This window comes from Bombus affinis, chromosome 12 (genome assembly GCF_024516045.1).
Source record: "Bombus affinis isolate iyBomAffi1 chromosome 12, iyBomAffi1.2, whole genome shotgun sequence".
NCBI lineage: Eukaryota > Metazoa > Arthropoda > Insecta > Hymenoptera > Apidae > Bombus > Bombus affinis.
This window is the reverse complement of record NC_066355.1, coordinates 10596895-10610962: the sequence shown is the minus strand read 5'-3', so window position 1 is coordinate 10610962 and position 14068 is coordinate 10596895. Positions and strand designations below refer to the sequence as shown.

Genomic DNA, 14068 nt, shown 5'->3' with positions numbered 1-14068 from the left:
CTTCCTCCCTTCTAAAGTATTATCGCTTGTAAAGCGTCGATTTTATATAACCACGTTTATATGACAACTGGCACGCAGTTGTTTGATAGCCGAAGGAAACATAATCACTCGACTCCAATTGGAAGCGTGAATAATCATGGATAGTTGGATTTTTCGTTATATCCTTGACAGATTTTAGGAGGTTTAAGATTAATTTGTTATGGACCAGGGGCCATTTTAACTATGTTTGGAATAGGAAATATACAACGTGTTAGCTAATGAGGGATTTTAGTTTTTGATAATTAAAGTCGAACGTGTGGTTGTCGACAGGTTCAGTTCGTCGAAGATGAAAGATTCTCGCGTCTTGATCGATACAGCAATGAAACAGCGTTTTAACGATTCTCTTCTAGGAAGTGGAACAATCCGGATAAAATGTTTATTCCGCTTTTTGCATGAGAATCATGGCAATTTTTAATTGTATCGTACGATTCTTCGTATAATACAAATACGTTTGTCCGAGCTTAGATTAAGCGTTCTATTAAAACATCCGCTGAAACTTACCGCCACGCGTTCAACCACAAGGACATTAATAAAACAGAAATAATTTGATCGAGCGCGTTGAATGACACGCGTGGGCCAGCATTTTCATCGTGGAAGAACACGATCCATGAAAACCCACACGCGAGCGTGGAACAAGTTTCCATGATTGCTTGATCCACGGTATCTTGCCTTGAAAACGTTGTTCTAACCGAATGTCGAGCTCGCGCGAGTACACGACTGATCGATTTCGATTACACGTCGATCGTTTTAACAGCACACGTCGGTCAATATAATTAACGAGTTGCTCGGACAAGAACGATTGCGTAAGCAGCGTGCAAGGAAAGCAAACACTTTTTAGACGAAGCAACGTTGAGAAAGCCCGTGGATTAATTAGTTCTCAAATCACGTACCGATTTTTTTTTTCTTTTACTTATGGCACGTTCGACCACGTTTCCTTGACCTTTCAAGTGCGCGTATATTCCTCTGACCTTTACCTCCGCTGATTCATCGGCATCTGTCGGCGTTACCTCGACAGTTATAATCGTGCGTGTTCGCGTTCATCATTCCATTTATCGTCTCGCGATATAAATCGTCATGAACATGACTAAGTTTGGACTTTGAAAGGAGAGACAGCCGGGAATCGAGCTTCGAACGAGCGTCTGTCTTCGGATGGTGTTCTGGTCGCGACTGCTTCCGATTTTCTTTTGCGCTGGGAACGGTCAGTTATTGCAATAGCGAAGGTTCAATGGAATACGAATTTTTATTTTTCGAGAGCGACAGGAAATTTTCTTACGAGCTTTCCCGGTAAAATAATATAACTTCTAATTTCATGTATCGATGATCCGGGTCTTTGGAAACACGATCTTTCGCCTAACGTGATTATCTCGCATCTGTATGCGACAGATACTTTTCATCACGCTACTGATAAAGTCTTTCAGTGTTCGATTCTCGCTCGAGACGAAAGTGGCAGCAGAATTATTATTATTAAGAAACTCTGTATATACGTAGCTGCGCGAAACTTTATATCCTTCGATACTCAATTAATTATCTCCGTCTCGGCTCTCTATTTTCTACAATTGCCTGGCTAAGTGGAAGCTGCGGATCCCTCTGCGTTTAGTCCACGGATTAACGAGAATCGTTGTTTTTAAATTATTCGAAACGGCCACCGAAACGAGCGAATAATAAAACGGGCACGGCGTTTATGTTTTATACACGCGGTCGGGCATCGAACAAGGTATTTAATTAACTAAAATCCGCGAACATTATTCGACCCGATCCTCTTCCTGCGTGCTGAACGGCGAAGCAGAACATTCCTGTAAATTACATCGAAATTAGCCGTACGTTACTAAAGCAGCCTCGTTTCTCTCCCGGGTACAGGCAAAAAACTCGCGTGGTTCTTCGAGGTTTGGTTTAAAGGCCATGAAACTTTTTCACCGGAACTTTACGCGATCCTGAATGGAGAAACGCGAGGAGAGTACCTCTCCTCTTCTTCTTATTCTTCGGCTCTTCTCTACTCCCTTGGGATTTTTTTATACGTAATGAATTTTGTGACGTGCCCCATGCTCGTTCCTTTCACCGAGGGGACACTATTAAACCGGGTTGAAAGGATAAGCTTGAATGAAAAATGGAAGATGTAAAACGCGTTCAGGACGAAGCTCGCTTCGATCAAAATGAGATTGTAATTAACGCGTTTATGCAATACGCCGTTGACTGGTTTCTAGTTAATAAAAGGCTGCGTCGCCGTTTTCCCCCCTTGGGCAGAAACTTCTCTTTTATCGTAATTAACGAAGTTGAAAAATCGGCGTTGTTTGAGGTTAAGTTTGATGACGCGGTTGGTATGCGATGGCGGGAAACGTAATTAATGAACGAAGCGTCGAGTGTCGAGTTTTAGTATGGAACGTGTTTATTAATTGGCTCGTTTATTGAGATTGTGTCAGATAATAAAGTGGCCGAGAAAATCGAGCGTTTTTGTCACCGGAAAGTGTTAAGTACCTCGGAGAAAATGTCTGCTTGCAGTTTTTGCTGGTCTTCTTCGCGTTACGGTTTTCGTGTTCGTTAGATTTTTACATTTATGCGCATCGAGTTACGTGGATGTGTTGTAGATTATTCACGGCTAGAACTGTTAATTATCGCATCTGTAGAATGGTATAAACGTTACGAGAGGAAAAAAGGTAGAAAAGCTTGTACCATTTTCTTCCATATAAATACGAATATTCTATGTCGTTTCCTGCGTTTATCTACTTTTTAGAAGAATTCAATTCTTACGTATATAGAATAATGATGCGAGTTTTCACCGTTATCCGAGAATCGATGCCTGTTTCAAAATCCCGTAGACGGACTATCGACCTGAAAGTCAGTTGAAATCGAAATCTCTCGACGGTATCACGGGCATTCGTGTAGCCTGGCTCGTTTGGTTCGTGGCTCATTAAGGCCGTGGTTCGTCGTGTGTTCTCCGCGTACATCATAATAAAAATTTCGTAAAGCAGCTGCCCGTTATCGTTTTTACGCCTGCGAGAGTGTAGACGCGAGTCCATTGGCCTTGCAGAGGCCAAGTTGTTACGCTCTTCCCCTTCCGGTTCTGTACTCTTTAGGCCAATGATTTCTTTCTCCTTCTCTGTTTTTTCTTTTATTTTAACACGGGACGCTTTTAAGGCAAATTAAATACGGCGCAACAAATTACGCGGTGAGCCTGGCTCCTCGTAAATCAGGCAGCCAATAAAACGTCCTTCGAAACGGGCTGAAAAATTCGACCGAGCCATTCGATAGGGCGTCCCTCTTAACTTGGCCCGGAAGAGGCCCGAGCGAACAGACGAGAACGAGAGAAGAGAAACTCGCGATGGGGATTCTCGTGGGACGTGAAGAAGGAAGAAGGGCAGCGGGAGGGGAGCAGGGTGTTTTTAGTACCGGCAGGACGTCTTAATTAAATCTTCGAAATCATCATCGGGTATCGTCGTCGTGGCCGTTGCCGAGGACCGCCTCGAGCTCTCTGTTTTGTCGACGAGCGTAAATTTCTTCGCTGAACGGGACCGTAAAGGTTTAAGCACGGTTCCTTGGTGTTGCATGGGCCTGGAGTCGGTGGTACGGGGTGTTGGTTTCACTTTGTTTCAGATTGGTCATTGGCAGACGCCAACGTTCCGCTGATCCTTATCCGTTGAAATCTCGATTATGGAAACACCGATTAATAGATGGATCGATGAATGAAAAGTTTGGAATTGTAGAACAGTTTCCACGAGGGTAAATTGGGAAACAAGAACGAGATGCGAATCGCAAAGTGTGATACATCGAACGAAATATCGATATCGTAAAATGCTATTCATTCTTCGGTAGCCAGTTGCAATCGACGTGGAACCACTTTGACTTTACCGTATCTATCGAGAAGAGAAACCACAAGGAACTCGAGTACCAACGTTGTCGAGAGTAAAGTCCGCTGACGCTTGAAAGTTACATCGCTACAACGATATTATACGAAATGAAACACTATGGTTTCTGGCGTTACTTGAAACAACTGCCGGTGAGCAACTCTGAGAGCTAGGTTTTCGAGGCAGCTTCGGTTTGTTTAGAAGCGAGACTCCATCCAGCGTGAATTATAGTGTTTCGGAACGCTGTAATCTTCGCTGGGAAATACGATGATTGGAGCCGAAAGCATGAATTAGGACTGATTCTTCCGGACAGAGAGTGGTCTTCCATGAAGGATCTTTGAGGAAAAGAGACGTTGTTAAGAGGTTCAGGTGCTGTTTCAATTTAGTTCTTTTTCCACGCAGCTAAAACGTACCGGCCTTAAATTTTTATCGATTCATCTACGCTGTAACGTTTGGGCTTAACTTTACCGATTTCTTTCTTGAACGTGAGCGAAGTTTCTGGAAAATTACAGCTAGAGTACTTAACAGTCACATCGCGGACTTGACGAGGAATATTCGTAGTTTCTTTCACGCCTCAAATTTTATATGATGTTATGTTACGTTCCAATGCTGGTTTGTTCGAGCGATTTTTCCATAAAATACGTACTTTTTATCGATATCTCTCAGACGTTTTAAAACGTACGAGGCTTCAGTTCGATTCTCACCTCAACGTATCCCGCACCATCCTCCACGCAACACCTCGATCAGAGCGTTCATAAACACCTTCCAGTGTCCGTTAGCTTCGACTTTATCGCGAAATTTACAACTTCCTGTTCATCAGCGATATCGGTTGTTTTGCACGAACCGCAACACGAGAGTAGGCCAATGGACATGAGAGTTGACACTACTCGTTACAGTGTCACCTCGATACTCTCGAACCTTAGCCAAGTACCAGTGAGCAGCGACTCGAGAAAGAAAGAAGGAAAGAAAAGATGAAAAGAAGAGGATAGGGGAAAGAGGGAAATAAAAGAGACCCAGTTCGATCCACGGTGCCTGGAACGTACAAAAGGCAGCTCGTTATCAGCTGGTCCCATCTTATCAGGCTGAAGCAGCACGGCCGATAAATCATCCGAGTCCTTGGCGGGGCACCTTTAATTACCAGCCGTGCATCGGTGGAAAAAAATATGAAGACGTAATACGTTATCCGGCTGCCTCTCTTCGTGCCTACCGGTAGATAGGGAGGCTGGTCCAGTTGATGCCGAGAGGCGTTGCTCATAAATAATGAACACGTATTCATGAACGCCACTGGTTACTTCGGCCCCGATGATGAGCTATGGCTAGGCCGTGGCTTCCAGTCCCGCGAGACGACTTTAACGCGTCGATTTCGAGTCGATCGTCTTCCGTTTGCTTCACTCTGTTTCTCCGGATAGTCGTTCCACCAGAATATATAGACCGGGCGCAGGTTGCTCGGGGCACGAGCAAAGATCTAACTGTGTGCTCATTCGAAACCAGGTTCGAGGAACTGGTTAATGTTAGAATTGCCAAATCAGTCAAAATGACAGAGTCAGATTCGAGGTTCTTGCGAGCATCGAAGAGCTGCAGCTGCCTTCGATAAAATTAACAGCGACTTTTACCGGAATGAAGACAACCAATGGTTAGTTAACCATTTCCAGTTTTGTCGACTGTCGTCAATTTTCGATAGCCCGTGCGACTATTCTAGTTGGAAGATGTCTTTTTCGCGGACAAAAGAATATGCGAAATGTAATTTGTTCGGTCAAATCCATCTACTCTGCTCGCTAAAATAAGAGTATTTCGCTGCTTGTTAGGAATGCCGATAATTTTAGCTTTAATCGTTGCTGCATAGCGAACTTTTGCCGCAGGTTATAATTAGCCAGGACAGTCGCAATTGGAAAAGAAGCAAGGACGAGACGAGCAAAAGTGTTACAAATGTTGTGTTTCTTGCTAAAGCTTTTAATAAAATGTGTTTTAATGGGTATCCCGTATAGGATTTTACAGCAGGTTACGAGCAGGTAGAAATATTTTAATCGAGATAAAATTGATGAATAAGAGATGATCTAGCATCTTGAAACAGGAGGAAGTACGAAGTACTTCTTTAACGTAAACTGGAAATTATTCAGAAAGGTAGTATTACTTGTCAACTTTCTTGACAGTTCTAATTTCCGTAAGAATTAAACCGACTTAACGAGTTGTTGCCCGACGAGGATATTTTAATCGAACAGAAAGAAGAGAAGAAAACCATTTAGAATTGCGCATAAACTTCTATGTTGGCAAATTTGTGTTAATTTTGTTTCCAGTCTGGCGTTAGACAGGCAACTTCGATGAAAGTTTGAGAGTTTTGATCAGATCGAAGGGAGAACGTTCACTGGAAAGGAGGGAAAAATAGAAAGATGATTGTTCAGTCGCTCGGAGCGATGGAAAATGTGGTAAAACGCCTCTTTATCATAGATCAAATATTACTTAGAAAGTGCTGTGCTATTTCCGAGGCTTTCTACGGATTTTAAATCGAACTGGAAACCTTTGACCCAACATCTGCATTACTCAAACAGATACCGTGTGCGTTGTACGTCTAATCGTAAAGTCGATGCGTTTTCGAGATATCAAAATCAATATTTCATCGTTTGAACGACATATAGTAGCACGAATTTGGAAAAGGAGGAAAATATCTCAAAAATATTTGCTCAAATCGCTCAAGTCATGAGACGTAACAACAGACAATCTGCCAAAAGTTGGCTAATCATGCGCCAATAACGCGTTCTTTAGAAATGCACCAAACAAACATTCTACAAAAAGAATAACTGCACTCATCTTCGTAGTACCAAGAAACCAGCAAGCAGCATCACGACGAGCGTAGTTAATCGCGTCTCGCGCTAGCCATCGGCTCGGAGAACGGCAGCGACTGGGCAGGGTTTCGATTGACGCTAATCTCTGGTATCGACGGTGCCGAGGCGATTACTACATCGTCGTGGGACGGCAGCGAAGGGATGGGTTCGACGGACCGTTTAATCGCGGCTGGAGCCGCGAAAGAGAAAATGGCCGAGGTGGTAATGGCTAGCTCCGGAAGCTGGTCGATCGGCTTCGGATACGAAGGATCGACGAACTGGAACGACTCTCGTCGTCGTTGTCTTCGTCGTCGTCGTCGTCGTCATCGTCTTTGTCGTCGTTGCCTCGAATAATCTCGAAGGGAACGGATATCTAAACGAGGACCTTGAAGCCAGCCCGCGGGCGATGCACGCGTACATATGTACGCTCTCCGGAGCGGACGTATGGAAGTCGAGTGGTTCGCCGAGTGATATATATCGACCGCGATATATCGCTCTCTCGATGCCACGACTCGATCTTCGGGCCATAGCGGTCGGAGGAACGGGGATAGAGAGAGAGAGAGAGAGAGAGAGAGAGAGAGAGAGAGAGAGACGGCCGAGAGTGGCATGCACAGAGAGGAAGGCCTCCTCGCCACGCACTCGTTGCAAACAACACGCCACCACGCCCTCGTGAAACAATGTGATGGTTAACCTAACAAGCTCTCATCCGTGCTCTCGAGCGTGCTGAGCTACCCTACCGTGCTCTGCACGGTTGCAGCCTCGTTTCGTTCGCCGTTTGCACTGTCCGGTCGCCACGCAGAGAGACGCCTAGGGCAACACTTCCAGGACACCGACGTATACTACCGATATTCCGCGGCGATAACGATGTCGCGACATACGCGAGTCAAGTCGTGGGATCGCGGGGTTATGGCCCTGTTAACCAGCCCCTGACGATCCTACGCGACGTTTCTTTCGTTAAGGTAGCCGTTCGATAGGTGCTTCGACTTTTTGTCACGTTCGTTCGACTTCCTCTTTTCTTTCCCTAGGCAGATTGGTGGTTCGTTGATGGGATGCGTTATGGTCCGCGTGGAAGTGGAATAACGATGAAGCTGAATCGAGAATGCAGCTTAGGTCGAGTGGTACTCGTCGTTCAGGATGTTTTTTTTCTAACCAGAATGATTATAGTATATTAGCGGACGTTATGTTTTCCTTCCTTGAATATGCGATCGATACGATAAGTTGTTTTTTTAACGCCAATCTAACTAACCCAAAGTACGTTAAAAGTTTCATCCGACGATTTTACTCCGACGATCTATTAAATATAGATCTTGTCTACTTTCCGAACGATGAAATTAATCACTCGAACGGATGACAATTTCTAAAAACAGTTGAATCGTTGATCGTCGCGTTTGCGGGTACACGCGATTGTTCTGAAACCGCATCCATATCCGCTCGCGGCTGCAACAAGGCATTCTTGTCTCGTTTTATCGATATACTGTCCAGCTAGACGAAACGTAACTCCGTTCAGTTAGAGACGTAAAGAAAGACGTAGTTAGACAGCGTACGACGTTCCTCGACGACGAGTCAGGGGACAATCTGCCATCAGGTTGTAGCCGTGGATCGGTGGAAACGCCTGGAATTCAATACCCTTCTGTTCCTTCGGTGAATCCAAATATGGAACTCGCCAACGACCTTTGTAGGAAGCCATAGTCGGTACTGGAGACACGAAAGTACCGCGTGTGCCTTTTGTCCGAACACCGAGTTGAACCTAAATGAAGGAATCACTCTTTCTCTCTCTCTTTCTCTCTTTCAAAATGTCCTCCACGTATAATTTTTTGTTAAATACGTTTTCCTTATATTTTCTTTAATTTTATTTACATTCTTTAATATTCAAATTAAGTTTGCATTCTGCCGTACGTCGTACAAGTTGTATTAACAAGCTACGGAGTCCTGAATTTGCCAAGTGTTTGCGAATCTTTCACTCTTGCGATGGTATCCGGTAGCAGTAGCTTAAGTAGAATGTGAAATTCACGATCGGACTAATCGTTGCAGGGCAAATCGTTCCGGTAGACTTTCTATCTTTTATGAGACCGTTTTTGCGTTAATATGTAAGGAACTGCGACAGCGAACGATTACATAATACATTGTAGAACTAATTCAGTTGAATTTTCTCGATTCTTGCGGAATTCCCACGCGAAGATTCCAATCTCTTTACTGGCAGAGAATATACGTTTAGTATCGAGATACGGTTTTAAAATAGTTGAAACAGCATACAAGCAAAGCTACGTAATACTACGCGAGATATTGTAATATTCACGATCTTCGATCTATTACAAAACGATCGTCGGAAACCTCGATGCAATCCGTTGGTTTCGAATCGCGCGACAGTAACCTAGAACGCGGCGTCATTTTTCTCTCCAAAGAAATTCGTTCGTCCCAGAGCAGACATAGTCCAAGGAAATCGCGTTTCTTCGTCGCGTCCGATCGAAAAGAAGCGAACGACGATGGTCGGTAGACGCGTCCGAAGGAACCATATCCACAAAGAAGTCCCGAAGCGACAGGTTGCTCCGATCGGACGGTGCGCTCGGTTCTCGAGGTCCTGTTCGATTCCTACTCCTTCTCGTCGGCCGCGGCGGTCGCGTATCCTACCAAGCACGGCCGCCACCACCGGGGATTCAGTCGAGTACCACCACCACTGCCACCTTTTGTCCACCACCACTTGGTTCGGCTACCACCTCCTTGTTCGCAGGCAGCGCGGGGCACCTCGCCATGTGACTGATTCCCCTTCTCCGCAGGTTGACGAGCGGTGGGCCTGCCTACCTGCCGCCCGTTGCCCCGCTCCCATTACGACGCGGACTCTCGCGGCAGGTGCACCAACCTAAGTGCCACTCCGCTTACCTGTGTGTCGTGCCTACCAAGCCAGCGTGTCCGGTGGTCAGGTTCTTCCCTCTCTCTTTCTTTCTCTCTCTCTTTCTTTTTCTCTCTTCTTTTTACCTCTTCTCTTTTCTTTATATATTCCTTCACCCTTTCTCTCCCGCCGCGTGTGTCTCCTCTTCTCACCCCCTACCAAGCTTCGTCCTTCTCCCTCTGTCTCCGTCTGTCCCCTTCGACGTCGCCTCACGCAGCAGTGCGGTGTTGTAGTGTCGTGTCATCCTGCGCTACGTCAACGATCCTCCCGAACGTGTGGAGGCAACGATCGATCGATCGCGTATCCTCTCTCTGACTGTCCGTCGCTACCGGGTCGTCGCCGTCGTCGTAAAGGTGACGCGTCCTCCGGCAAAGTCTCCTAGGGACGCGAAGCTTCTAAAACGTTTGTGAGAGAGAGAGTGTGTGTGTGAGAGAGAGAAAGACACTGTCTAACGTCCTTGGCTCGTCGGATGTTCGTACGAGAAGATTTGTAATATAGAGGACAGAGAGGAAGGAGGAGACACGATTCGGTTCTAGCCGAGGTCCGCGGTCGTGTGTAAACAATCGTGGAAACTGGAAACTCGAAGGCACTCGGGGAAGCGGCGAGGAGCGTTCGAGAGGTGTTCGCCACGCGACAGTAGACCAGTACGAGACCGCGTCAGTCGAGGGTCGGACGACGATCGTCGACGATCGCCGACGCGGAGGATCGCCGGAGTTTTGCGCGAGTGTCGATACAGTGTTCCGAGAGGATCGGTGAACGACGAGCCTCTCGTTTAAACAAGGAGGAAGACCAGACTAACCCTCCACTCGTGTGACTGTGTGCCGAGTAAGAGGAAGGAGGGGACAGTGAAGGTGTCAAACGTCCGCGACTCCTCATTGACATTTCCGTGACATTTAGTGCGCGACCGCGCGGCAAACGCGACGATTCGAGGCGACGCGACGCGACGCGACGGTGCTTTTCGTGTAACACGCGTGCAACATCGTTATGCCGTATTGTCACTCTGCTCTTACGAACACGACCACCGTCCTCTGGTAGCAAGGCCAGAGCGAATCCACGTCGCGCCGATGACGGATCGTCGTTCGTGCTTTATCTTCGCAAATTTCTTATCTACGCTTAACTGTTTAATGAAATTGATCGCTGGACGTGCAATCGTTCGATAAAGGCGTGCTCGACGATCTTTCGCGTTCGTTGGCCACCCGTGCACAGCCAAGTGATCGTTCCGGTGCCGGAGGCATGATTCTTGTCGGACTTGTGCGTTTGCGCGTGCTGCAGATTTGACGTTCAACAGGTGGTTTAGGTATCGCCAACGTGGACGAGCTGGAAACGTTGAAAGCTTGACGAACTCGAGCTAACTCGCGCGTAGACTGATCGGGGCGATTGAGTCTCGTTGAACAGAAAAGGGGGTTGATCGTTGATTGCAAAGGAAGCTGTTCGTGTCGGAAATCAAACTGGACATACTCACCGCTACGTCGGGGCGTACGGAGTGGAGATGTCCGCGGGTCGCTGAGAGAATGAGGGAGCTGGACACCGAGAGCCCTGTTGTCTGGCCGGCCTGGTGTTACACTGGTGAGTCGATTCGTTTCGTACATTTTCTTTTATAGAGTGTCGAATCGTTAGGTCGTTGGCGAATAGATAGTTTCGCAACGAAAACAGCCGTCAGACACAGGCCTGGCCCGTTAAAATTAAGGAGATCGCAATATTTAACACAGAGCGTGGTATTTATTATATTTTAGGTCTTTCTTGTAGAAACATAGCTACTCGAAAAGAAAGATCGTGACCGTTCCATATATTTTTGACGTAGATTGTTCGCTTAAAGTCATTTGACGAAACGAGAATGATCTCTTAAGAGACGCGTAATCTAATGTCCTATCGTAGGAACAGTTGAGACAGGGAAAAAGTTATCGTATTAGTTTCAGGTTAAATAAATCTTTCGTTAGTATGGAATTTTTTGCGTTATTTCCAGTTTCAGCGGCAGCATCTGTCGAGCAAATAAGCTATTAGCTTCTTTATCAATTTCAAGTAGTATAACGAACCGAAGTTTAACGTTGATTCGTATTTTTATTCGTCCAATCGTCTATTTTTTGAGAAATATATAGTATTCGTGGAGAAAAAGTTGAATGCTATATTTAGTAATTAATTTCGTGGAATCTATTTCTCGAATATCGTTAATCCTCTTTTTTATCTGTAGCAAGGCTCGATGGATCGAAAGATATTTCCTAAACACACAGTTTTTCGAAGCGCCTCGTGTCCAAAATATTTATCCTACGGTAGTCAGACTTACATACCGTTGCCATTCATCGTCCGGGTTCCATTGAGAACAATGCTTTCCATTGATTACAATAATTGTACCCCAGCACGGATAGTACGACGTTAACATAGGTCGTAAATTATACGTCGCTATTCACACTTTTTTGAGTGAAAATTCCAATATTCATCGCTGCATCTCTTGTATTTCATTAGTAAGAGAAATTAATATATCATTTTTATACGATAAATAACAATACGTGCGCGATTGTCTAGATTTTCGTAAGTGTGACAACTATAATAACGAGAAACTTTTTCACGTTTCTTTCTTAACTTGTCGTTAAGCTTATATCAAATACATAAGAATATTCAGATTTCTGTGAAAGTAAAGGCACAAATACTATGTCTATACGCGGACGAAATAGGTATTTTCTGATATTTTATTGCGTTTAAATCTTCGTAAAAGAGATCATTTTATTAAAATTAATAGCCGTAAGCGTGTAATTCTTTGAACATTTGTATGTATCACGATGATAGTGAGAATGACGAAGTATCGTTTCGAGGTCGGCAATCGTTTCCTCATGGTCGACGCTGCCTGCTCTAATCAGTCATACGTGTTGATAGGGAACAAAATTCTATCGAGTTCGTTATAACAGGATGCCATTCGCGGTGACGACTTGCGCTAAGTTGTGAAACACATGTGCGTTTAAAGTAGGCGTTACTCTTCATTGTTGGAATTCGTACTCGATATTCTATCGACTGACGTACACGGGAAACAAACACGATCATCGATAAGGAATCTCGAATTACATTTTAAGATCACTTAGACTTGCGTAATAAAACGATAGCATCGTTCGATGATTATTTATAATTGCTGTGCAAAATGATTCGTCGATAGGTTGATCGAAAATTTGATGGGTTTTACTTTGATTATAATTCATATTTTTCAAAATACACTTCGAATTTGATAGGTTTTGTTTAAAATAATATTTATCAGAATTTATCACGTACGATATTCTTGTGAAGCTCGACTTAACTTTGTTAAAAATACATTTAACGTTGCAACAATCGCTTTATCGCTAAACTTCGATGAAAAAAAAAATTACATTCTTTGCTTCGAATTTTTATAATAATATATAGATCTCATCCTTCGTATCTATCCTCTTCGTTATTTCTTAATTCGAATGTTTCATTCAGAACAGCTACCAGTTTACTACCAAATTTCAGGAAAAGAGACTACACCATTCTGCCTGAAATTCCACGAAAATTCTTTCTCTAAAAACCTTTCGATATTTCTCGACTTCCTTAAACAAAACACGTAATTCTTCTCGAACCCATTACCTCTTCCTGAACAGACGTTTTATCTTTCCCTATCAATGGTTCGAACGTGGATGCGTTGAACGTTATTTTCGATGCCCTTACGCCATAAAATGGATCCAACAGCATCTTAAAAGGATGTCTCGGTAGAGTGAAAAAGAGAGAGAGAGAGAGAGAGAGAGAGAGAAGGAGGGAAAGAAGATAGAGAGTCGGGGGAACTAATGTCGAAGTGTGTAATTACGGTTCTCGATCTTGACAATTAGGAGCCGGTGGAAGCTGTCGGTAGCGAATAGGCTGCCACTTAGCTGCCGAAATTCCCAACAGCCTTATCTTGGCGAATCGGGCTCGGTTTATTCGTCGGGCTCTTCTAATTAAGAGGGGCTCCGCTGATTTTTTCTTTCCTACTCCGGCGAAATTGCTCTCCGAACAACTATTCTCAGACAGTTCGACGGCTTCTGTCGCGAAATTGCTTCATCGTTTTTTGCAGTTTTCGTTTGGTTGACAGTGGCGCTTTGTTTCCATAGTTGCATCCTGTTCTTTTTCTTCGCGGTATCGTTTCGTTCCAATTAAATTGGCGTATTAATGTTTTATCGAAGGATTGATTAGGAAAGTAGTACGTTTAAAATTTTGGCAATTAAAAAATGATTGTTTCATACAGTAAAACCTTGCAATCTGATAATTGCTTATTTATCAATAATTTCGGAAGAGAAAAACGATCAGGAATACAGAGACGTTCTACTTACACTAAATGACGTAGAATTATAATGATTATACGTAGAGGAATGGCTTAGAGTAACGTAGAATCATAGAGAATTCTATGTGGATTTCAATGTACGGACTTTCCAAAATGAAGAAAACATAGCTTAGAAGATACTTAAATCATCTTCGAAAATAATGATCTATTCACCGGGCAACTTCACCAC

General features: G+C 44.3%; 1 protein-coding gene across 4 annotated transcripts in view; it reads left to right on the top strand.

Moving 5' to 3' along the window:
* LOC126922376 (uncharacterized) overlaps positions 1 to 14068 on the top strand; it is a 185676-nt gene that overhangs the window by 22706 nt on the left and 148902 nt on the right. The window contains exon 1 of one of the 4 annotated variants that reach the window (XM_050734922.1): positions 8587 to 11150. The exons of 2 other annotated variants lie outside the window; for them this stretch is intronic. In XM_050734922.1, coding sequence (XP_050590879.1) covers positions 11096 to 11150 — 55 coding nt within the window. In that variant the 5' untranslated portion in view covers positions 8587 to 11095. Of the gene's footprint in view, positions 1 to 8586; positions 11151 to 14068 lie in introns of those variants that run through there. One more of the 4 variants, XM_050734923.1, reaches the window with a different exon arrangement.